The 26,547-nt window shown below is 45.8% G+C and overlaps 1 protein-coding gene across 4 annotated transcripts; it reads right to left on the bottom strand.

Annotated features, from left to right (window-relative positions):
- Positions 1–747: 747 nt before the first annotated feature.
- Positions 748–23,194, bottom strand: LOC115167807 (voltage-dependent L-type calcium channel subunit beta-4). Of its 4 annotated transcripts, none has more exons than XM_029722437.1 (14): positions 23,108–23,194; positions 18,047–18,166; positions 17,140–17,262; positions 16,737–16,858; positions 16,374–16,423; positions 16,071–16,090; positions 15,380–15,460; positions 7,649–7,707; positions 7,388–7,488; positions 7,049–7,200; positions 6,670–6,765; positions 4,842–5,012; positions 4,565–4,626; positions 748–4,239 (listed from the first exon to the last, which is right to left on the bottom strand). In XM_029722437.1, exons 1-13 carry the CDS (start codon positions 23,144–23,146, stop codon positions 4,597–4,599), a joined length of 1,164 nt encoding a protein of 387 aa, XP_029578297.1. In that variant the 5' UTR covers positions 23,147–23,194; the 3' UTR covers positions 748–4,239; positions 4,565–4,596. The 4 variants fall into 4 exon arrangements, with proteins under 4 accessions (XP_029578297.1, XP_029578296.1, XP_029578294.1 ...); XM_029722436.1 differs by lacking the exon at positions 23,108–23,194 and adding an exon at positions 19,045–19,144 and having other exon boundaries at positions 748–4,236; XM_029722434.1 differs by lacking the exon at positions 23,108–23,194 and adding an exon at positions 19,045–19,144.
- Between the last annotated feature and the right edge of the window lie 3,353 nt (positions 23,195–26,547).

Here is a 26,547-nt window from a genome sequence, read left to right on the forward strand (position 1 = left end):
TGGATGAGGTCACCACATGTGTGGGAGGTGGGACAAAAGAGGTATCTGAGGCATGTTGAGTGGGACTAGGGGCTCCGCAGTAAAATAAAACAATGATAACTACCCTAAACAACAGTATACAAGGCATTTTGACATTAGAGAGAGACATAAAGTGAGGCATATAGCAATCACAGGTGTTGATGGGGAGAGCTAGCTAGGACAATAACGGGTAAGACAACAACAGCTAATCAGCTAAGACAACAACAACAGATAAAATGGCGATGAATGGGCAGAGAGGGTCAGTAAACTACACACAGGGCCTGAGTTCAAGGCTGGGGCCGACAGATAAACAAAATAAACAAAATGGAGTACCGTGATTAATGAACAGTCCAGCAGGCATCAGCTATGTAGCCAAGTGATCATAGGGTCCAGTGAACAGCAATAGATGAAACAGGGAAGCTGTTAGGTAGTCATTACTACGCTAGCAAGCGGGAGACACGGCATTCATAAAGTTAGCAGGCCGGGGCTAGCAGAAGTGTCTTCACCGACGGCTCCGTGTCGTCAAAGGGTCCAGACCAATTGGCAAAAGAGGTATTGTAGCTGGAGTAATTTCATTTGCTAGCCGGGAGATGCGCCTGGCTCGAGGCTAACTGGTGCTAGATTCGGGACAAGGGCGTTAGCCACTATAGCCACTCGGTAGCAGCTCAAAATGGTTCCCAATAACTACTGTGGTTACTTGTCGTTTTCTGAAATAAAATAACCACACCGTTTGTAAGCATCAATAAAACGTTCAGTTTATTTATTTAGTTTCTTATTTTTCATAATGTGCTATTGAAAACAGATGCATTCTGTACATAATTAGGTACAGTAGTAGGACATTTCATTTGTTGACTTTTCTGAAGTCATAGACATGGGTTGTCACACCAGGCATCATACTCAGTATTGTAGGTGGTGGGTACAGCAGAGTTACATTTAGTGCATTCATAGCATTATAAATATAAAGCAGACACAAAATGAAAATAGTGCAATTCTTACCCCATCTTAAACAGAAGAGGAGTCTTGATAGTCTCAGCTACTGTCTTGTCAATGCTAGAAGACTTTGTATTGCGTACAGAATTTAGGTATGTCTGGAAAAACTAAAGCAAAACAATAGACATTGATAATTGTGAAAAACATGTGCTTTTGGATATCCATCAATTTTACTTATATTATTATTTATATAAATTACTTGCATGAAAAATGTCATATTTGCAAGTGGGATTGATGCTCATTGTTGTGTTTCAGTGGTGGAACTGTGCTTGATTGGTGTGTATGTTTTGTAGTTCTCAAGTCTCAAGGTTGCGGTACATTAGGTCTAACGACTGACTGTCTGAGGTCGCCATCTAGTGGTCTACAGACATAACCTTAGACCAAGTATAAGTATAAACCAGCCTTTACACAATTTCTCAAAATTGTAACATGTTAGGTTAGGGGTCAACCAATAGAAGCAATACTCAAGATGGTTCCAAATAACTACTGTAGTTGCATCTGAAACGGCATCTTATTCCCTATATATTGTACTATATAGGGAAAATGGTAAAAAGGGAAAATGGTGCCATTTTGGACAGATTCCGCGTTTCATACTAAAAAGGGAGAAAATACACAATTTATGTATAAATACATGCTTATGAGGCTTTGAAGACATGATCAAGTAGACCTACAGTACATTTTCCAGATGATTTTCTGTCAACAGTTTATAGATTTTGTGCACCTTGTTATTACTGAGGAAGAACTGAGAATGAATATGAATTATACAATACAAGTAAGTGACGTTAGAGTGCATACATAATGTAATTAATTGGCTATGCAAGTCATCAGTTAATTTTTTCTTCAGAATAAGATGTGAAAAGCTCCAGTGACTGACTATGATCCTGGAAAGCCCTTCTACTTGTAAAATAAATATGTCCTTCTACTAAAATAAATATGATATATCATGCACATACATTTGATTAAATAACTGTGGTAGTAATTCATGTAATTTATATACAGTTTTGTAATGATATAGCAATAATTATCAATTAATGGCATGTGAGTGTTTTTCTATAGTGAGATGCATCCTGCTCTGTGATTTAAGGTCTTGTTTGCTTGGGAAAGCTTCAGGTATGTATTACTACAATGCGAAAACGTACACGTAGCTCCTGTAAGGGTTGGAAGCTCATAAAAATAGTTTTTGATCTACATATTGGCAACATATCATCATTCTCCTTGTCCTCAAGCAGAGCGCTATCACTAGTGAATATATCTCTTTTATTCAGATACATGAGTTGACATTTGGGCGATGGTATTACGTTGCATGACGTTCAGTAATGTGCTACTTCAGGTGTCATGTCACAAGCCCAACACTAGAGGTCCCTCGCTCCCAACGAAAGAAAAACAGGAAGTGTTACGGACAAGCTTTGATAACGTTGGAATAGGTGGATAGGTAGATTTTCATGAGAACTGAATTATTGTGGAAGCATAGTCTTTATAGGCTACTCATCATTGAAGCGCTGGGACTTTAACTACACTTTTTTTTATCAGAACTTAAAGTGAACTTGTTATCAGAAGTGCTAATCAACTGCTTATGTATGTTGAGTGTAATGTAGTGTTTGAGGAGAGAGCAGGTTGGAGCCTGACAGGTTGAACAGTGGGATGAGAGATACAGTCAAGTCCTGTAATGTGGGCTGTACAGTGATAAGGCATGCAATAATACATTCAGGAGAAACTGGAATTGGTTTTAGGGAGTTTCTCTGTGTTGTCTAAACGTTTTGAACTTACAAATGGTTAATGTATCTCCTCAAGTACAGATGATGTTTTTGGTCATAAAAAGAAATAAAAAATGACAAGCAAACGTGTGTGGTCTGACTCCTCCTATCTGGGTCCCCGCCTGCGACCTGATTGGTGAATTTAATGGCTAAGCTACTCTGACCTTCTGCTGATACATTCTGTTGAAACATGATAAAGATACACAAGAGCTGTAGATGGCAATGTGCAAGTTTGTGCTTTGATAATGTGCTTTGATGTGCTTTGATTCATGCATACTTTATTCCTCTGTGTCACTATATAAGGCCTACAATACCAGTCTGTTACGGGAACACAATACCAAACAGGCCATGAAAAAAACAAGCTATCAAGCAAGAGAACGCAAGCAATAAAGGAAGAGAACGGTTCTGGTCATCACATACGGTACTGACCAGGTGCCTGAACACATCGGAACAACGGTGGTACACTATGCTACTGGCCAGTGTGCCCTAATTACAGCAAACGATTTGGTCCAATCTTTAAATCGCGACGCATAGAAAACGGCGGTGGCGGAAGCCATCCAGAAATGGTGTGTAATATGGGAGATATGTCATTGTCTTTCATTGCCATGTTCCTCAGTACATCTTTAGAAAGCTTAAGAAACCTTAGAGCTTTAAAGAGAGGAGTTGTTGATTGTGGGGGCTACTGTACTCTACCCTACTGTACTGTACTCTACCCTACTGTACTGTACTCTAAGCACATTCAGAAATTCTGATTGGACAGTGATTTTAGGAAGAGACCTATGCCACACTATGCAAAAGTCTAAGCATTATTAAGCATTAGATTACACTTGTTGTTTCAGAATGTGAACTGTCAGACCTGGACCAACCCATCTGTGTCTGGAAAGGCCTGCCCTTAGTGGAAACACATGGGCTGGTTCAGTGGTGAAAGTTTGGGTTTTACATAACTGTTTGGGTGCTATCGCTAAGTGGTTTTGAGTGCTAATAGCGGTGAGTTAGGGTGGGGGCGAAGAGTGAGGTTTGGGGATGTAAGGGGCGAGAGGGTTTGGTCTGGGTCAAGCTGGCGGTCCGGTCGCTGCTCTGGTTTGTGTTCCTGTTGCGTATTGTTGCAGTGCGTGGCCCTGAGAAGCATCATGTGGCTTTGGGATCAGTCAGGGGACTCTGGGAGGACTCTCCAGCAGGGGGCAGCGTGGAGGTGGGGGTCCGTCTTTATCGGGGGGGTTCTCCTCTTCCTCCTCCTCGTCATGCTCCTCTTACTGCTCCTCAACCTCAACCTCCTTCTGCTGCTGTCTCTCTCAGATGCAAGCTGCCCTGTCCCTCTGTCATCCACCTCCTTTTATCTCTCCAGGATTGAGAAGGGCAGGCCTGTGGAGATGGTGCCTATCCAGACAGGAATGAAGGCTGCCGACCCCTGGTCCCCCCGTGACCCCCAGTGACCTCGGACTTCTGACCCCTTACCTCTGAACCACAGCAGTGGCTGCTTCTTATAGAATAAAACAGAATAAAATAGAGTAGAGCAGAATAAAGAAAAATGGTACACTCTTTGAAGAAAGGGTTCTTCGGCTATCTTTTTGGTTCCAGGTTAGAACCCTTTTTGGTTCCATGTAGAACCCTCTGTGGAAAGGGTTCTACATGGATCCCAAAAGGGTTCTACCTGGAACCAAAATGCTTCTACCTGGAACCAAAAGGGTTATTCAAATGGTTCTCCTATGGGGACAGCCAAAGAACCCTTTTAGGTTCTAGAGAACAATTCTTTTTCTAAGAGTGTAGGGAGGGATAGTGACTGCTGAGGGGGTCCTACTCACCCAGGCCTGAGTCTGTGGTAGCTAGGTAGTGATCATTCTATTAACTCTTGAGTCTCTGAGAACTGGAAACACAGAAAAACAAGGATGAATGAGAGAATAGCAAGCAGCAAAATGACCACAGATTCAGGGCCAGATTATTTGGTGGCATACAAGGTCATTTTTTTTTTTTTTCAGTCGCACTGCACAATTTCAGGAACCGCATTAATAAATTAATGCACAGCACAATTGCAAAAAAGACATGCATTGGTTATCAAACATCATGCTGAGAGGAGCTCACCTGTTGGCTGGAGTTAGCAGAGGGCGGGGTGACCACGCTCTGGTCCAATAGGGGGTTGAGGGGGGTGGAACAGGGCAGGTGAGTGGCGCGCCAGTAGATGTCCAGGTACTCTGCCAGGTGTTCACATGCATCCTCCAGCTGGTTCTCATCCAGGATCACATCAAACATCTCCTGAGAGATGAGATACAGTGCATTCGGAAAGTATTCAGACCGCTGTACTTTTTCCACATTTTGTTACGTTACAGCCTTATTCTAAAATTGATTAAATAGTTATTTTTCCTCATCAATTCAGACCCTTTACTCAGTATTTTGTTGAAGCACCTTTGGCAGTGATTACAGCCTCGAGTCTTTTTGGGTATGACGCTACAAGCTTGGCACACCTGTATTTGGGGAGTTTCTCCCATTCTTCTCTGAGGATCCTCTCAAGCTCTGTCAGTTTGGATGGGGAGCGTCGCTGCACAGATATTTTCAGGTCTCTCCAGAGATGTTCAAACAGGTTCAAGTCCGCACTCTGGCTGGGCCACTCAAGGACATTCATAGTCTTGTCTCAAAGCTACTACTGTGTTGTCTTGGCTGTGTGCTTAGGGTCGTTGTCCTTTTGGAAGCTGAACCTTCGCCCCAATCTGAGGTTCTGAGCTCTCTGGATCAGGTTTTCATCAAGAATCACTCTGTACTTAGCTCCATTCATCTTTCCCTAAATTCTGACTCGTCTCCCAGTCCCTGCTGCTGAAAAACATCCCCACAGCATGATGCTGCCACCACCATGCTTCACCGTAGGGATGGTGCCATGTTTCTTCCAGATGTAACGCTTGGCATTCATGCCAAAGAGTTCAGTCTTGGTTTCATCAGACCAGATAATCTTGTTTCTCATGGTCTGAGAGTCCTTTAGGTGCCTTTTGGCACTCATAGCGGGCTGTCATGTGCCTTTTACTGAGGAATGGCTTCCATCTGGCCACTCTACCATGAAGGCCTGATTGGTGGAGTGCTGCAGAGATGGTTGTCCTCTGTTAGAGTGACCATTGGGTTCTTGGTCACCTCTTTGACCAAGGCCCTTCTCTCCCAATTGCTCAGTTTGGCTGGGTGGCCAGCTTTAGGAAGTGTCTTGGTGGTTCCAAACTTCTTTCATTTAAGAATGATGGAGGCCACTGTGTTCTTGGGGACCTTCAATGCTGCAGAAATGTTTTGGTACCTTTCCCCAGATCTGTGCCTCGACACAATCCTGTCTCGGAGCTCTACGGACAATTCCTTCAACCTAGAGGCTTGGTTTTTGCTCTGACATGTACTGTCAACTGTGGGACCTTATATAGACAGGTGTGTGCCTTTCCAAATCATGTCTAATCAATTGAATTTACGAAAGGTGGACTCCAATCAAGTTGTAGAAACTTTTCAAGGATGATCATTGGAAACAGGATGTACCTGAGCTCAATTTTAAGTCTCATAGCAAAGGGTCTGAATACTTATGTCAATAAGGTATTTCTGTTTGTTATTTTTTATACATTTGCAAATATTTCTAAAACCTGTTTCCGGTTTGTCATTATGGGGTATTGTGTGTAGATTGATGAAGAAAAACATTTATTTAATCCATTTTAGAATAAGGCTGTAACGTAACAAAATGTGGAAAAAGAGGTCTGAATACCTTCCGAATGCACTGTAGATGGCAACGTCAAAAACCCAACTCAAATTAACACTTTATCTAAATGATAAGCCTCAAGGGAATGATGCTAACACCCCTAACTGGTGAGTGCACACATTCCATTAGAGTGGAAAGACAGTTTTGGGATTGTTGTACAATGGAAATAAATGTATACGTATTATTTTCATTACATACGGGTGGACACTGTGCTAGTTTGTCTCCTGCCATCATCTGTACGTTGAGGTGTTTACTTTGAGATTTCCCCCGAGATTTGATGAGCCTCTGAAGAACCTGGGAGAAGGGAGAAAAATATTAACTGACTGACTGGCTTACTGGCTGGCAGACTGGCTGGCAGACTGGCTGACTGTTTAGCTGACTAGCTGGCTGGCTGGCTGACTGGTTGACTGGCTGACTAGCTGTCTGGCTGGCTGACTCGCTGGCTGACTGGCTTATTGGCTGACAGTCTGTCTGACTAGCTGGCTAGCTGACTGGTTTGGCGGGCGGGCTGGCTGATTGTCTCGCTGGCTCTTTTGCTGACTGACTGACCGTGTGCAGGTAGTGGATCAGTCCTTACCTTTGGAGAGGACACCTTAACATAAACGATGATAGGAGCCAGGGATGTTTTGAGGAGTTGTGTTGGATGGTTGATGGTGTCTGCATCCAGAACTACGAGCTGTAGGGTCTTAGCCAGCTCAAAGATTCTCTCAATCTCACTCTGGACCTCAGCTACCACCCCAACACACAGAGAGAATTACAGTCAGGTGGCACAGACCAACAGAACCACAGATGGCACAGTAAGTACAGAGAAGAGAGAAGAGGAAGTGGGATGTCGGTTCTGAGTGATATTCGAAAGCTCCAAAATGTTAGTAATTAAAGCTGATGAGGGATGCAGAACAAGTCATCCTCCACTCACCTAGACTGGAGCGTGTGTTGGACCTCTCCATGATGGCCTTCTTGTTCAGAACAGACCTTTTGGCTAATGACAGATCAGCAGTCACCCGCGTGATAGAGATTCTGAAAAGATAGATACATTTAGATGGATAGATTCAATTTAATTGGACTATTTAAGAATGCAATTCCAGCCACACAAGCGGGTACACTGCATTCAAAATCAGCGAGCATTTTCGCAAAACAATTTGACAACTTATTCCGTAGGGATTCTGGCTGTACCCACCTCCCATCAAACCTGTGTTTCAGGAAGTCAAACAGGGCCTTCTGCATCATGTCCGTTACCTGGAACACAGAGGGGAGGATGATGATTGGTTAGTAGAGAGCACGGACCCCTGAATGGTCATGGCCAGAGTCATAGAGGTTTTAGAAAGGACGTCATGTTAGTTTCCTTATTCGCGACATTTTGGTGGTATAACAATTATGAGACCTGCCTCTGACAATTTAGCTAACATTCAAAATCAAATAGCTAAATGATCCATGCTATGGCCATAAAACAATTCCACATGTCAGCTTAGAACCCCCCCCCCCCCCTCCACCTCCCCCCCAAGGGCTTAGACTTTCTAAATTCTCCTAGCCTGCTACGTTAATTATCCTAACCTGCTGCGTAAGTTCTCTTAACCTACTACGAAAAGTCCATTCTGGTCAATTTTGACGTAAACTGTATACTATCTAGTCAGAACTATTGTTCCACACAACATGCTCCCTGGACAGAAGCTTCCTACACACTGCTGTCCAGAGCATGTTATCGGTGACATCACAGACACTGGTCTACAGGCCTTCAAATGCTGAGTGCATAGACACTTCCTGAACACACCACCCTCCCGATCACAACAACGCACTTACCACCCCCCACTGACCGCTGAGCTGCAGTGAACCATATGATTGGTCAGTGGATACTTATTAAGCCATCCACCATCCCCCCTCTTCAGGAGGACACATATTTTTTGCCACATCTACATACATGGTACTTTTCTATACAGCAGTCACATAAAAATAATACATTACCAAACATAAGCTCTTTAATCCCACCCCTCAGCCACTCTCAGCCCATCCCACCTATAACCATAGACCACCCTCGTTTGGTTTCCATACGCCATATATTTTTCAATTGTGCTGTGATGTATTACATGAATTTTGAACCTATCTAATCGCATAGTATCCACAGATTGTGAGCTCAAGATGAAAACTTTTCCTACGAGTATTATTATATTATTGATTGATTGATTGAATATGGATTTCTAAATTGCCCAACACTGCTATTTGTAAGGTTAATTTTAAGTGAATGTTGTGATTTTTTCTGTGACCAGAAACAAGCTACATAGGAGCAATACCAATACTCTTTGCAGCAAAATCTACAGAGCTGAGATTGTTGTATGCCCCTTATATTGGCATCAGTAGAGGCTCCTCAGAGGAGGAAGGGGAGGACATCCTCCTCAGTGAAATTTCATAAAAATTAAAATAGTGAAACATTAAAAAGGTTATCATTTTAGATAAAGGTGTATTCAATATATTCATATGTCACCAAATAACTGTTTAAAATACACTGTTTTACAGTGAAGGTCTACAGTAACTTCAACAGTACTGTCTGGGGTAGCACCATTGTGTAGCCGGAGGACAGCTAGCTTCAGTCCTCCTTTGGCTACATTGACTTCATTCATGGTAATTATGAGCACTTCCGGAGGATGTCCTCCAACCAACCAAAAATGTTGCAGTATGAACTGACATGTTGTCCATCCAATCATAGAATTAGGATTAGAGAATGAACCTAGCAAGTTGTATTGGGATTATGCCACAGAGCATTATGGGGGTTCTATGTGTTGAGAAGCTTGGTGACATTGTTGGATAGAGATTAAGAGTGAAAAGTGATTAGTTGACTATTTTTTTTACATTATTCAATTCAAATTAGTTCTTTCAATTACAGGACACGGAGGAAGTATATTATAAATTGTTTTCTTGGTTTTAGAACTTTATTTTTGTGTCCAGTTAGTGCAATTTATTTAAATGTGCCTTGCTAACTTCAGTAGCTAGCTAGCTAACGTTACCAGGGCGAGTGTGCAGTTTTCTCCGCCAGAATGGTAGCATGGCCAACGCTGCCGAAAACGTTGTGGTCTTTTTGTTGAAGAACCTCTTTCATTCTCTGGGGTACACGGTGCGAATTAAAAGTGAGGGTCGACCTCTGCCTGAGATAAGTTTCATGAAGAAGGATGAAAAGGTGAGGGCGTTCAATACCAACTGGTATCAAAAGTATAGCTGGTTAGCAAGGAGCCTTTCATCAAGCCGCCTGTATTGCTGGCCTTACCCGCTCTTTGGAAAATCTGAGCCTTGGTCAAAAGGTGGGTACAGTGACCCGAATAACATAGATCGTTCAGCAGGCAGCATATAAATGCCCACATCAGGTTCAAGCTTCTGGGAAAAAGCTGCATCGATCATGACGAAGGTCTGCGTATTCAAACTGCGCGACACAACGAGATGTTCTCAAGCGGCTCATCAACACCACTGCGTTTTTGGGCATGCAAGAATGTTGTTTTAGAGGACACTACGAGAGGGACAGTTCCGCCAACAAGGGAAACTACAATGAGCTTGCAGAGTTAATTGCACGTAACAATGCTTTACTTGCAGAACATATCGAACGTTCGACTGATTTGATAGTTTCCGTCGCATCATCCATTTCGCGTGCGCTCAAGTAGTCTTTCCACTTTCCTCCGGTATTTATTTAGCAAAGATGAAAACACATAATCACTCCGGACAGACACAAGCAAAAACGAATGATATAAATGTTGCAGCAGCTGTAACGGCTGTCGTCTGAAGAAGTGGACCAAGGTGCAGCGGAGTTAGTGTTCATTATCAGAATTTAATATAAACAACATGAACACTATACAAAACAAGAAACGAGTAAACCGACAGCAAACAGTCCTGTCTGGTACAAAACACTGACAGAAACAATTACCCACAAACCCAAAGGAAAAACATGCTCCTTATGTGTGACTCCCAATCAGCAGCAACGAGCTTCAGCTGTGCCTGATTGGGAGCCACACACACGGCCCAAAACAAAGAAATACAAAAACATAGAAAAAGGAACATAGAACGCCCACCCAATGTAACACCCTGGCCTAACCAAAATAAAGAACAAAAACCCCTCTCTATGGCCAGGGCGTTACAGTACCCCCCCCCAAAGGTGCGGACTCCGGCCGCAAAACCTGACTCTGAAGGGGAGGGTCCGGGTGGGCCTTCTTACGGCGGCGGCTCAGGTGCGGGACGTGGCCTCTGCTCCACCCTTGACGTCGCCCTCTTCGGTGGCGCACCTGGCCGCGCCGAAGGTCTGGTGGGCGACACTGACTGCGCCCGGCTGGCGGCCAGCGATGGTTGCGCCCGGCTGGCGGGCGGCGATGGTTGCGCCCGGCTGGCGGGCGGCGATGGTTGCGCCCGGCTGGCGGGCGACCCTTGTTGCGCCCGGCTGGCGGGCGGCGATGGTTGCGCCTGGCTGGCGGGCGACCCTGGCTGCTCTGACGGCACTGACCCAGGATTCACCAGGCTGGGGAGACATGACAGAGGCCTGGCCCTAGGCGTAGGCACAGGACTCACCGGGCTGGCGGGCGTCCCTGGCCACTCCGGCAGTTCGGGGCAGTCTGGCCACTCCGGCAGGTCGGGGCAGTCTGGCCACTCCGGCAGGTCGGGGCAGTCTGGCCACTCCGGCAGGTCGGGGCAGTCTGGCCACTCCGGCAGGTCGGGGCAGTCTGGCCACTCCGGCAGGTCGGGGCAGTCTGGCCACTCCGGCAGGTCGGCGCAGTCTGGCCACTCCGGCAGTTCGGCGCAGTCTGGCCACTCCGGCAGTTCGGCGCAGTCTGGCCACTCCGGCAGTTCGGCGCAGTCTGGCCACTCCGGCAGTTCGGCGCAGTCTGGCCACTCCGGCAGTTCAGGGCAGTCTGGCCACTCCGGCAGTTCAGGGCAGTCTGGCCACTCCGGCAGTTCAGGGCAGTCTGGCCACTCCGGCAGTTCAGGGCAGTCTGGCCACTCCGGCAGTTCAGGGCAGTCTGGCCACTCCGGCAGTTCAGGGCAGTCTGGCCACTCCGGCAGTTCAGGGCAGTCTGGCCACTCCGGCAGTTCAGGGCAGTCTGGCCACTCCGGCAGTTCAGCGCAGTCTGGCCACTCCGGCAGTTCAGGGCAGTCTGGCCACTCCGGCAGTTCAGGGCAGTCTGGCCACTCCGGCAGTTCAGGGCAGTCTGGCCACTCCGGCAGTTCAGGGCAGTCTGGCCACTCCGGCAGTTCAGCGCAGTCTGGCCACTCCGGCAGTTCAGCGCAGTCTGGCCACTCCGGCAGTTCAGCGCAGTCTGGCCACTCCGGCAGTTCAGCGCAGTCTGGCCACTCCGGCAGTTCAGCGCAGTCTGACCACTCCGGCAGTTCTGCGCAGTCTGACCACTCCGGCGACTGTTGACTGGCGGGCAGCTCCGACGACTGTTGACTGACGGGCAGCTCCGACGACTGTTGACTGACGGGCAGCTCCGACGACTGTTGACTGACGGGCAGCTCCGACGACTGTTGACTGACGGGCAGCTCCGACGACTGTTGACTGACGGGCAGCCCCGACGACTGTTGACTGGCGGGCAGCTCCGACGACTGTTGACTGGCGGGCAGCTCCGACGACTGTTGACTGGCGGGCAGCTCCGACGACTGTTGACTGGCGGGCAGCTCCGACGACTGTTGACTGGCGGGCAGCTCCGACGACTGTTGACTGGCGGGCAGCTCCGACGACTGTTGACTGGCGGGCAGCTCCGACGACTGTTGACTGGCGGGGCTGGGGACACGCACCTTGGGCTTGGTGCGGGGTGCTGGTACTGGGCGTACCAGATTGGAGACACGTACCTCAGGGCTAGTGCGGGGAGCTGGCCTGGGGCTCCATCCTTGCCCCTCTTCACAGCCCTTGTGCCCCCCCCAAAAAATTTCTTGGGGCTGCCTCTCGGGTTCCCTTAACTCTTCCATAGCCCTGGACACGAACATCCTTAAATCCGCCCACGTCCATCCATCCATGCTGTTCTCCTGCTGCTTGGTCCTTTGGTGGTGGGTAATTCTGTAACGGCTGTCGTCTGAAGAAGTGGACCAAGGTGCAGCGGAGTTAGTGTTCATTATCAGAATTTAATATAAACAACATGAACACTATACAAAACAAGAAACGAGTAAACCGACAGCAAACAGTCCTGTCTGGTACAAAACACTGACAGAAACAATTACCCACAAACCCAAAGGAAAAACATGCTCCTTATGTGTGACTCCCAATCAGCAGCAACGAGCTTCAGCTGTGCCTGATTGGGAGCCACACACACGGCCCAAAACAAAGAAATACAAAAACATAGAAAAAGGAACATAGAACGCCCACCCAATGTAACACCCTGGCCTAACCAAAATAAAGAACAAAAACCCCTCTCTATGGCCAGGGCGTTACAGCAGCCTAGCCTACACCTAAACATTAGAGATCTGACATGCTGCATGGGATGAAAACTAGACCATTTTTCAGTCTGATCAACTGTAGGTTACTAATAAGAACAGATGCATACAGCCTATGTGCGCTGTCCATTTGTTCAGGGTAACTAATTGGTAACGTTATGTATTTATAGTCCATTTATGTATCGGGAGAAAATATGAATGTGATCAAATTTGGTTTATATTCAAAATTGGGCTGGCTAGGCTGCCTATACGTTTTCAATCCAAAATGATTAACTGGAATCAATCAATCAACATTTTTTATAAGGCCTGCAGTTGCATAGGCCTGCATGATGCAAACATTCAAGCAAACTGTGATAAGACCAAAGAGTTAATTGCGAACTTTCAATTGAAATTGGTTGTGGTAAGTTAGTTTAGATTTTTTTGAGATACTGTACGAATACCAAGTATGTCTACTTCACCATCTGCTCGTTGTATTGGTAAACTAGCAATACGTAATATGATACACTTGTCATAATTAGGTTTTAGTCCAGAGAGACTAGAAAAGTGATCAAAATCTTCATTGAGACTGTGCAGGGATCTAGATTGCGGACTTAAGAAAAAACTTGAGCATCGGCAAACATTGACACTGGATTTCTAACCCCTTGATGTTCTTGTTGGATCTAGCATTTTGATGGCGATAATAAATAAATATGGAGATGGTCAACTGAATGTCACTTTATATTGGATTTGGCCATTGTTCACCAAAAAATCTCTCTCTCGGCCTCCCCTTCTCCCTCCCACCCTCCCTCTCTGAAATACTTAGAAAGTCAAGGAACCAAAATCTCTATATCCTTTATTAAATAAGGACAGGTCTACGTGTGTGGTCTGTTTGTGTAACTATAGGAAGTAGACAACATGGGTCTGAGTGTTCCTTTCTTTCCATCTCACTGAAGACAATGTTAGTCTGACTGTGGCAATGGAGCTTAGAGAGCGGTAATCTCTGTGGAGGAGCAGACAGAGAAACCTTTGCCTGGCCCAGCCTGTGTGTGTGTGTGTGTGTGTGTGTGTGTGTGTGTGTGTGTGTGTGTGTGTGTGTGTGTGTGTGTGTGTGTGTGTGTGTGTGTGTGAGAGGCGAGGCGTGGCCGTCTATAAAAAATAAAAAGATGCCTTGTGAAATAGGGGATAAAACCAAGAACTCCTACCGCTGCAACTTCCCTGCTGTCTTGGAGAGGGAGTGGGAGAGGAGAGGAGAGAAGGAGAAAGGGAGAGAGAGAAAGGCAGAGAAAGACAAAGAGAGCGAGAATGAGAGAGGAAGAGAGAGACGAAGAGAAAGGGAGAGAAAGACAGAGAGAGGGAGGGATGGAGAAGGAGAGAGAGAAGGCTGACGTATGCCTCCGGAGCATCCCCAAAGCACATCACCAGAGAAAAGCATAAATATTTCACAGACACACAAAACAAACGGCTTGGCTCTCAGCCTCCGCAGTCACACAGGAGAGAGAGAGAGAGAGAGAGAGGGGGTGAGAGAGAGAGGGGGAGAGAGAGAGAGGGTGGCAGAGGCAGAGTGAAAATGTTAAAGCAGAGAGAGATTTCATCTAATTATATGCCTTATAGTTGTGCAGACTTGTTTGTTAGGCACAAGCTAAGTCAAGCTCATTACAGTCAAATGGCATGCGGTATCATTTTATATCCCTTGTATCCCTACACATCTATTGTATTCTGTATGGGGCATGTACAGTATAAGACATAGACTACTTGTTGATTTTCTATGTGATTGTGAGTGGGCAGCACATATAGTTACTGTATCATCATGTAGTGTAATTTGATCATAATAAGTTTATGGAGTTGGCCTAATGGGCTAATGGAATGGAAGTGTGTGTGTGCGTGCATACTTATGTGTCTCTGTGAGGGTGTGTGCGTGCATACTTATGTGTCTCTGTGAGGGTGTGTGTGCGTGCGTACTTGTGTGTCTCTGTGAGGGTGTGTGCGCGTGCGTACTTGTGTGTCTCTGTGAGGGTGTGTGTGCGTGCGTACTTGTGTGTCTCTGTGAGGGTGTGTGTGCGCGTGCGTACTTGTGTGTCTCTGTGAGGGTGTGTGTGCGTGCGTGCGTACTTATGTGTCTCTGTGAGGGTGTGTGTTCGTGCGTACTTGCGTGTCTCTGTGAGGGTGTGTGTGCATGCGTACTTGTGTGTCTCTGTGAGGGTGTGTGTGCGTGCGTACTTGTGTGTCTCTGTGAGGGTGTGTGTGCGTGCGTACTTGCGTGTCTCTGTGAGTGTGTGTGTGCGTGCGTACTTGTGTGTCTCCGTGAGGGTGTGTGTGCGTGCTTACTTGTGTGTCTCTGTGAGGGTGTGTGTGCGTGCGTACTTGTGTGTCTCTGTGAGGGTGTGTGTGCGTGCGTACTTGTGTGTCTCTGTGAGGGTGTGTGTGCGTGCGTACTTGTGTGTCTCTGTGAGGGTGTGTGTGCGTGCGTACTTGTGTGTCTCTGTGAGGGTGTGTGTGCGTGCGTACTTGCATGTGTGTCTATCGACCAGCTTCTCACCTCATAGCCTTTCAGGGAGGGCCCCACCAACACCACCGGCCTCATGGAGGGAACAACATCATAGGGTGGGAGATGCTCTGTCTGCACAGGAGACACACACATTGGGCTTGGAACAACTTATACTTTAAAGACCATAATAGAGCCCTAACCTCATACAACCATCCGGAAGTCTCGCAAGCTTACATTCTGTTTCGCTTAGGGTTGCAAAATTCTGGGAACTTTTAATAAATTCCCTGGTTGTCTGCCCATTCCCTTCTTATTCCGGGAGCCTCCAACCGGGATTTTGGGAAAATCAGGAAATGTATTGAAAATTCCTGAAATTGTTCTACACGGAGCGATAATCAGCCTGGTAATTACAAGGCTAAGCATAACCCCCCCCGTCATTGAGAATAGGATCTACCAAAGTGTCATTAAATAAGAACAAGAGACTGTGGAGTAGAGTATTTTACAAATCAAGAAATCAATCAATCAAATTTTATTTGTCACACGCGCCGAATACAACCTTATCATGAAATACTTACATACAAGCCCTTAACCAACAATTTACTAAATAAACTAAAGCAACAACAACAAAAAAGAAGTAGCAAAAAAAGTTACAGAATAAAATAACAATAAGGAGGCTATATACAGGGGGTACCATTTTTATTCCTAGATCCGACACACAGTAGAATAACCTGCATGACCAACATACCTGCTTTTGCTTCTGTTTGGCTTGTAAAAACAAGAAAACAGATTTAGCATTAAAGCGAAGACGCATGTCTATTTATGGGGAGCAGATGGAATAGCGTCTGAAAAGAGGATATCCTGTGGCGCCCTTTGACACCCATTCATCCAGTAAAAAGCAGCAACATTCTTCCTGAATTGACTTAATTCAACTCGGGATACAGTGCACATGGTTGATTCTAATGAATAAACAGGCTTTGCTACATAGACATTTTTCTTTGCCATCACTTTACATAAATCGGGTACGAGAACGAAGCGTGAGGTCAGTCACCTGCAGATGGTGGTGTGGACCTCCAGCTGGACGATGTGTTCGCTGCTTTCCTGTAGGACAACAACATGGTGCGTGAGAACAAGTTGAGGATTCAAGGACTATACAAGCATGTTATCTTTCCTTGAATCCTCTCCTTGCTTAACATAACATAAGAAATATATGGCTGTAAGCAGACGCTTTTAGCCAAAGCTGCCAACTGTGCTTCCAACTGTGCTTCCGTCTGACATGCAAGGAATTCCTTGCTGACGTTTTGAGGAGGCAGGGAGAGGATGGTAGAAGGGGACACAAGGAATCAAGGTAAGACTACTGAGAAAGAGATTTTGAATGCAGCATGGGGATGTATGAGAGAGGATGAACCCTGACCTCTGTGCCTGTTTTTGTTCCTGTTTGATCCGCATGGCCTCCAGTTTCACCGGGCTGGGGATGAAGGTGATGTCCGCCCCCTCCTTCACCAGCCGACCGATCCACCAGTCATTGCTGTATTTCTGCAGACAAAGAGACAAAATGGACGTCAGTCAAGTCAAAATGAAACTGCTGTCAATGCTGTTCCAACAATATGGCAGCAGTGGTCAATGTGGCTAATGTCTTAGTAACTGAAGTGAAAGAGATGCCTGTCAAAGTCATGGTCTTCCATATTGTCAACGTGTAAGGACTATGTTACGATAGCCACTGGTTAAGCGAAATGTAATTCGAGTGGAGATAATATATGTGATCGTGATATGGTGACAGGGATTGTTGATGATGATGCATACGGAACTCCACTCACCTCTTTTATATGTAGAAAGTCTTTGGTTTCAAAGTTGATAGCAGCACCTTGGACAGGACAGTCCCCATCTAGAGCCCCACAGTAACTCACGTTGGTCTTCACTGCAAATGCTACCGGTTTCGCCTGGGGAGGACAGAGAGAGACACAACATATATGAAGTGTTTATGAAAGGATTCTGTTACCGGACGATATTCCATCCTATGGGGATCTCTCCTTGGCTCTCTGGACCTGAATAACTCTGCTTCATTTTTTGTATTCGACCCTTAGTTGCCTGAGAACACATTCACATTTACAGTCAGAGGAATAGTTGCAGGGGAGAAGGGAGCTTGAAGAAGGGTCACTCCCCTTAGCTCTCTCCAGCTGCAGTTGGGCCTGAATAAACTCCTATATAAACTCTACTGACTAAAGTTGAACTCTTACCATAGCTCAATTGGGCCTGACATTTAACTAACTAAACTCCTGACTCTGCTTGGCTCTTTGACTAGCGGGTGGAGGAGAGGTTGCTTATCTTGGCTCTATGACTAGCGTATGGAGGAGAGGTTGCTTATCTTGGCTCTCTGACTAGCGGGTGGAGGAGAGGTTGCTTATCTTGGCTCTCTGACTAGCGTATGGAGGAGAGGTTGCTTATCTTGGCTCTATGACTAGCGGGTAGAGGAGAGGTTGCTTATCTTGGCTCTCTGACTAGCGTATGGAGGAGAGGTTGCTTATCTTGGCTCTCTGACTAGCGGGTGGAGGAGAGGTTGCTTATCTTGGCTCTCTGACTAGCGGGTGGAGGAGAGTTGCTTATCTTGGCTCTCTGACTAGCGGGTAGAGGAGAGGTTGCTTATCTTGGCTCTCTGACTAGCGGGTGGAGGAGAGGTTGCTTATCTTGGCTCTCTGACTAGCGGGTGGAGGAGAAGTTCCCTACCTTAGCTCTCTCCAGCTGCAGTTGGGCCTGGCGCTCGGCTTCAAGCCGAGACGCCTCGGGGTCGTCCTCCAGGGACACGTCGGAATCCGAGGGTCTACTAGTGTAGGAATCAGCTGAACCCTAGAGAGAGGGAGGGAGAGACAGAAAGAGAGAGAGAGAAGACAGAGACAGAGAGACAGAGAGACATAGAAACAGAGAGACGGAGAGGGGAAGAACGAGAGAGTCAGCCTACAGGAAGGGGAGAAACATAACACCACACAGGAGCCCATTTCCTGTAAACTTACTTCGACTGTATTGCTGATAATGTTTCTATCATTCAAATCCAAGCTCTCAGTGTCACCCATTACGTCAGATCAGATGGCTTTATGTGGACTCCCTGCTCCAGTACCTGAGATGAGCACGTTCTGTCCCTTTACCTGCTGCAGGTACCTGTCTGGCCTGGCCCTGCACCCACGTGACCTGCCTAGCTGGGACTGGCAGTTCCAGTTCCTCTTCAGTTCCTGCTTTCCAAAGCAGTCCTCTCTGGGGAGCATGTGTGTGAGGCAAGCACTGCAACAACATGCAGCACATACGATAGCGTTCCAATGTTTATTTACTGAAGTGAATGATAGGAAACCTTGTATTATATACAGTACGTCTACCTTCGATTGTGCTGCAATCGATGCTGCAACCACATTCAGCCACAAAGGAGTACACACTATTCTGAACATACGTGTATCTTCTAATCTAAACAGTATTCTCAAGTTCATATCGCCCACCATTAGTAAGTCACCACACAATCACAGCCATAACTTTGGAGACACGAAGAGCATAACCAGGGTAGGTATCAAGTTATTAAAATATCTCAACACTTTCGGAAAGAAACCTGGTTAAAGGAAGAGCAGTCCAAAACACTAATTGCCTCATCGTATCAGCTCACTGTCAGACAAACCTGTCATGGGTAAAAATACATCTCCCTCTCCTCGGTCAGTCCTAAAGCCAACATGCTCTACACTCACCGTGACCCCTTTCCAATCCCCGTCTCCTTTCAGTCCCAGTTGGCCCCACACACACCAGAGGAAGACTGACTCCTCACATGCCAGGCTGATACACATAAACACCCACACACACCACTTCCAAATACAGCTCCAAATATAGCTCAATAACAACTGCACAGCAGCAGGCAGCCTTCTCTTTTTTCACCTGTCTCTCTCTCTTTTTTCTCCACCCCTCCCTCTTCCTCCCTCCCTCCCAAGTCATTTCTGCAGGCTCGATCCAGAGCACAGCTTTTCTCTTTTTTTTCTCTTTTTTTTTTACTTGTCTTTCTCCACCCCCTGCTTCCCTTCTTCCCCTCTCTCTCCCCCATCCCAAAACATTATGGGGCTTGATCTTTTTCTTTCTTTCTTTCACCTGTCTCCTCCCCTCTGTCCCCATCCCCTCGTCCCAAAATCATTTGGGCGCCAGGCTGGATTTAGCGATCCAGAGTGCAGTGTGGATATCATTTAAATATCAAAGCGTGCCGAGAGGGGCTGGCGTCTAAAGATACTTCGACCGCAGGAAGAAACAAAGCAGAATTAACAAGAAAAGACCCTAGTTTCGTTTGGTTAGTAGTGCTGCGGATGAGACTAATACATAACACCCTGAAAAATATATTGTGTGTGTTTTAACATATCATCTATGCTAACGCTCTACAACTTGTTATAAGCATCTATGAGCCTTTATAATGCCTTATAATAATGATTAGCGGTGCTGAGGATGTGAGTGACTAATACAGTAAACGGTTGCATGTGTTTCACATTAGATGCCTTTCTGCATGCAGGTGTAACCCCAACCGCCATGTTCTTATGCTATCTGGGGGGGGGGGGGGGGGGGGGGCAACCAATGCCATATTACAACCTATGTGTGGTGATAATTGCTTTGTTTGCACTGTAACCTGTTAATGCATATGCCCTGCGACCGTGATACATAGACCTAAAGGACGAGACAATAAGAAGACACAGTGGCAGAATAAATTCAACCACACCTTTTTTTTAAAAAATGTATCACAAAACCGGATAGCAACCTCTGTCCAGTGAAGTCCACAAAGCATATTGCATGTATAGTAACAGACAGTTTCATGACATACAGCACGTCAAGCAAGTTAATGTTTCCGACATTTTCGGACCGCTAAACAGTTATTGATTTAGAACCACGGAGAGTGACCGCAAGTCTCAAAGAAAACAGGAGCTGCCTCCACTATTCCAGCACCATTTCAACTTTAACATGTCAACATCATCAAATCACCTCTGCTTCGTCTAATACAGTGACAATTTAGTCCAATCAACATAAGCTAAATATGATGTGGCTGTCCATGGTTCTGATTTCTGTATGTGTGTGACTGTGAGTGTGTGTGTGTGAGTGTGCGTGTGCGTGTTCGTGCAAGTAGAACAAAAATGTTGACTCACCCTACTTGTAGAGAAACTCCAATGCCATCCTTCTCTCGTTCATGTTGACGAAACGGTCTATCACTCTGTCATACAGTACACACTTTTAGTTTTTGTTGTCCTTGGCTACCTGGCTAAAATGCTTGCTCGCTAGCCTAACTTCCATTCATGGGCAACATTAGCTAGTTAACTTTAGCCTTCTACATCGAGCTACATATTCAACTTCCATCCTATCAGGACAGGGGCACAAAAATGTAGGAATTAATGGTTGGATCAGAATCGCCGTTATAATCATTGGCTAGTACGGAGAATTATGTAAAACCACAAGTACAAGTCCCTATCTCCATCCATGGCTAATTTAGGAAAGGGACAATTTTAGCTAGCTGGCTAAGCTAGCCCACTGAGGTAAACAACACAAATCAAGTTTTTCTGTCAATGACGTATGCTATCAATGGGATTTCATAGGAGTGACGCCAAATCCAAGCTGGCTTCCCTTGACAATTTTTTTTTGGTATTCCAGGACCATTCATGGTTGAGCTCAACACTGAATGGCCAGATGGGGTGGCCAGATGCTCGCTGGCTTCGTTCGCCTTCAATGCTATAGGCGGCAACAATGTCATACTCATTTGGACCAGACAGCATCAGATTGGTGTCCTACACATAGAGAGACAGAGGGGCGCTGTTTTGCTCGCTCGGATGCTTTCTCCCGTGAGACACATTCAGCCTCTTGCAAATTGAAGGAAAATTCTGAAACATGGTCAAATCCCTTGGCACCCCATGAATACACGCCATTGCTCTCTTTCCAGTAGCAGCAAGTTGGAACACCGGCCGGATTCTGTCAAGTTCCACCCCGTGCATCCTCAGAGTAAAGTGTGAGAGACGGGAGGAGAGAGGAAAGAGGGTCGGAGAGCAGGGAAAAGGAGGGGAGAGGGGTGGAGCGGAAGAGGGATAGACTCGATGGATATAAAGGCCCTCTCTCTCTCTGACACTGTCCTGGTCTCACAGTCTCACACCATAGCTAGAGTATAGAATCTTAGAATATCTCTTAGATTAGTCCAATTTCCACTCCCCTGGTCTGTGAATCTGAGCAATACCAAACCCGTTGTTCGCTTTTGCCAAGAACTCCTTATTGTCAGACACCAGTTGAATTCTATCATTTTCAAACGATGAGCCAGCTTGTTATTCTGAAGGCTACTGTATCGCCTATAACAACAATCACAGCAACATCCACCATATCTCCTACCAGGGCTTTAAAAGATCCTCCTAAGAAGTCACTGCCAACCACACAACACTGAGATCAGATCAATACAGTCATGTGATACTAGAAGAGACACAAGATCCTAGAAGGGGATGACATTCAGTTGGCGTGGCTGCAACATATGTGGTGTAGCGAGAGAGAGAGAGAGAGAGAGAGAGTGAGCGAGAGAGAGAGAGAGACAAAGGGAGCGAGAGACAGAGAGAGACAGAGAGAGACAGAGAGAGACAGAGAGAGAGAGAGAGAGAGAGAGAGAGAGAGAGAAATAATGAGTAACAATAACTTGGCTATATACATACCAGAACCCAGTCAATGTGCAGCGGTAGGGTATGCTACCCTTGCACATTGCCGACAGTAGCTACCGCCCTCTCAGACACACACATTTCACTTATTCCTCTCTGACAAGAAAATAATAAAGCATCTTCTATTTCACACAGCAACAGCGAATAATACATGAGGTCGTAACAACATAGTCTGTCCAGGTGGTGTCACCCCACACACAGCAGTCAGTTGAGTCAGCATCTCTCAGTATTTTACTTATTTAACTAGGCAAGTCAGTTAAGAACAAATTCTTACTTACAATAACGGCCTACACCGGCCAAACCCAACTGTGCACCACCCTATGGGACTCTCAATCACAGCCAGTTATGATACAGCCTGGATTTGAACCAGGGTGTCTGTAGTGAGGCCTCTAGCACTGAGATACAGTGCCTGTGACTGCTGCGCCACTCAGGAGTCCTGTATAGATACTAATAATACCACTTTCCCCCCAATAACAGTTCAGACAGTCTCATGGACAATTTCCATTCAGCCGCTCAGATTCTGTTTTTGTAAACCCATGTTTTTGTTGATTGAGATAACACGTTTTAGTTTGAATTTGTTTTATATAAAATCTCTTATGACATGTCATACTTGTTATACCATTCTATATCTTTTAACTGAATTGGTATAAAACTCGGTATTCAGCACAAATGTCTCACACAAGATAGCAACAGCAACATGCAAAGTACAAAGTGGAGCAGAGAAAGTCCAGAGAGGGGAGATGGGAAGACGTGTTCCTGTATACCTGACAAGGAAGGGGAAAGGCAGAGGAAGAGTGGGGATAATGCTGACAGAGTGAGTGAACAAGAACAGGCTTTCTACTGAGGTAGGTAGAGCACGTTGAAAACATGAGGAGGGGTAGAGCACGGAAGAGAGGAGATAGGGAGCGGTACCATAGGAGAGGAGAGGAGAGGAGAGGAGAGGTAGGAGGAGAGTGAGAAGGAGAAGAGCATTAGAGCATTAGATTAGAAGAGAGGTACCAGATTGGGGAAACAGAGAGCAGATGGAAAGACAGACAGATGGCCTAACGCTGCAGAGAGAGAGAGAGAGAGAGAGAGAAAGCAACAGAGAGCAACACAATACCTTATTACCGATGAGTCCTGTAGCGCTCGAGTCGGACATGCTTCTACCGCTGCCTTCTCTCTCTTCCTCTCCATCTCACACATGCAGACCCCTCCCCTCCTCTTCTCCCCCAGCCTCCAAGCCCGTCGTTAGTTACAGGGAGAGAGAGAGGCAGTGCGCTCAGGCTCGGCCTAAGTGCTCCATTCTAACGTTAGTGCACTGCCTGCCTGCCTGCCTTGGCTGGGCTGAATGCCTCAACAGCCATTTCCTATACAAAATGTATGCCCTAACTGCAGTACTGGTGCTTAGTGTGCCGTATACGCCCTCTCACTGGCCGGGTTGGTTCTGCTCTAGTATCTCTCTCCCAAGCTTCAAACACTTTCTTTCTCCCTTCTTTTCCTTCCTTTTTTTTGTTCCTTTATGCAAGACCTTGTTCCTTTCTTTCCTCTTCTCTCGATTCTTCTTCTTCTACACACCCCTCCAGTTACCATGACACTGCTTATCCACTGTACTGTAGTGTACCCCTTCTCCCTTCTCTCTAGTCTGTAGAACACACGGACCTCATTTCTCCTGCCAGGTAAAATACATCCCTATCCTCTGCAGGAAGGAGACTATATTTCTTTTCTCCTGCTTGTAACTGTATTTAGAACCCCTCCCTTTTACATTACACATATTCCCACTGTTTACAACACATCTCCCTCTATATGATCTCTGTGATAACGCTATGATAACCTCGTTATGTGATCACGCTCTATGATAACCTCACCATATGATAATCTCACTATGTGATAACCTCTACATGTGATAACCTCTCTGTGTGATAACTATCTATGATAACCTCTCTGTGTGATACCTCTCTATGATAACCTCTCTATGTGATACTATATATGATAACCTCTCTGTGTGATAACTCTCTGATAACCTCTCTATGTTATAACCTCTCTATGATAACCTCCCTATGTGATAACTCTCTATGTTATAACCTCGCTATGATAAACTCTCTGTGTGATAACACTCTATGCTAACCTCTCTGTGTGATAATGCTCTATGATAATCTCTCTCTGTGATAATGCTCTATGATAATCTCTCTATGTGATAACTCTCTATGATAACCTCTCTATGTTATAACCTCTCTATGATAATCTCCCTATGTGATAACTCTCTATGTTATAACCTCGCTATGATAAACTCTCTGTGCAATAACGCTCTATGATAACCTCTATATGTGATAACTCTCTATGATAACCTCTCTATGTTATAACCTCCCTATGTGATAACTCTCTATGTTATAACCTTGCTATGATAAACTCTCTGTGCCATAACGCTCTACGATAACCTCCCTATGTGATACCTCTCTACGATAACCTCTCTACATGATAACTGTGATCATGAAGGATACATTTCACAAACTAACCAACACCGTGGGCCAGTAGCAGAGAGTGGTCGGTAATCATGGGGAAAAACACTGGCTGTGACTGACATGGCACCCTATTCCTCATGAAAAGTGCATACCTTCTATACCGTACTGTAATGTACTTTATGAAATAAGATGCACTATCTAAGGAATAGGGTGTCATGTCTGATTAGCCCATCATCACTGTAGTCACCAGCCACCTCCATAAAGAAACTTAACAAAGAGATCTAGCTGTTATGTAACTGAACTCAGCAATAATAATGATACTATAGTAACAACCAATAGAGGGAGGGTTACGAAGACTATATAGTCCATAACTTAATACGTCTGCCTTATAACTTTGTCAATTAGCTGTGTGGTTTGCCATCCTTCATCGGCAAAGTGCTGTGTTTACAATTTGAGTAGAGCGACTGCCTTGTCCTACCTCTATAGCTTCCATAGTTCAGTAGCAGTGCTGAGACAATAGCTAGTTCTCAATTAGTCTTTTCCTCGATCCCTTGCGTCCTCTCCCTTCGCCTCCTTCTCCTTGGACCTTCTCCTCCAATGGCTTTTGAGAAAGAAGCGAGGAGCGATGACATGAGAAATCGAGGAAAGACGAATCGAGAAAGAGACAGCGAGAAGGGCAGGGTTATGTTAGACTGGCTAGCTAGCAGAGACAGAGCGAGCAGACCAGGGAAGGCTAACTAAGACAGAGACAGGACATGGTAGGGTTGTGTCTGTCAGAGTGACTAACTAGCATTCCTAAGACAGAGAGACAAAGAGAGAGAGGAGGGGCTACCATAGCAGTCCTAAGATGGAGACAGAGACAGAGAAAGGAGGGTAGAACGGGCTTGTGTAGCCCATTCTACAACAGAGGCAGAGAGCAGGGCAGGGCAGGGGAGGGTGTGGCCGCTCAGTGCTGCTCAGTGCTGCTGTCAGAGAGGTGATGCATGGAGCTACAGAGATGCAGGGGGTGAGTCAGCATCAAGGAGTCATCTCTTCTCCATATCCATCATGTCTCTCTCTATACAGGCTAGTAGAGAGAGATATCCTATAGTGGGAAATGTACACACGCACACACACTAACAGATGCATTCAAGCACACACAGCAAGCAATAACTGTCTTTCTTTTTCGGCATCAGACCTGCCTTATTCTAAGTTTAAACATAGTTTGTGTGTTTATTTTGTTAACATCTGACTCCAGAATGATCTGTTCTTGCAGTTTGTAGTCTATGATATTTCAGATTTAGATCTGATGATTTTTCATGAACTAGTTTGGATGTATTTAACTACTTTTTCAAAGAAACTTTTTAGTTCAGTAAACTCTATTTTTCCATAGGGGTAACTTTAGTGTAGCTTAACTTCTTACAGTGTGAAGTAATTGACAGCTTGGTAAACTATATTTTCAGAAGTAGCTTCCCCAACACTGCACACACACACACACACACACACACACACACACACACACATACACACACAACAGCCCTATTGTTCCTGACCCAGGGTCTAATAAGACTGGGCCCTGCCTGCATGCTTTCCCACTCAGGCTGCCCCAGGCACTAAGGACCCTACTTAAGATGGGCCATTAACCTGGTAGTATACACTCTCCCCACTCTCCCTCTCATTCAACTTTGGCTGCTAAAGAATAAAGTGCACCAACTGCTTTCAGCTGAAACGCCTAAGGGCTATATTTTATGGATGTGCTGCCGTTTTTATTTCATTCAAGGCATTGCAAACAAATGCGCGCGCACGCACACGGCCACACACACACACACAATTACACACACACACACACTCACGCGGGCATGCACGTGGACACACACATGCTCACCCACACATGCTCAAACACACATGCTCACACACACACAGACACAAACAGAGAGACACACACACACACACACACACACACACACACACACACATACAAACAGAGAGACACACACACTTCAAAAGCCCTGGTCTTAGAACCGAGAAGACGGGATGACTATTTGCATCATTAGTGTTGTGCTGGAACAGCTACTGAGTCGCAGAGGAGTTCTAACTCACTCAGAGGGAGGGGAATGCAGAT

The sequence above is a fragment of the Salmo trutta genome, chromosome 30 (genome assembly GCF_901001165.1).
Source record: "Salmo trutta chromosome 30, fSalTru1.1, whole genome shotgun sequence".
Taxonomy (NCBI): domain Eukaryota; kingdom Metazoa; phylum Chordata; class Actinopteri; order Salmoniformes; family Salmonidae; genus Salmo; species Salmo trutta.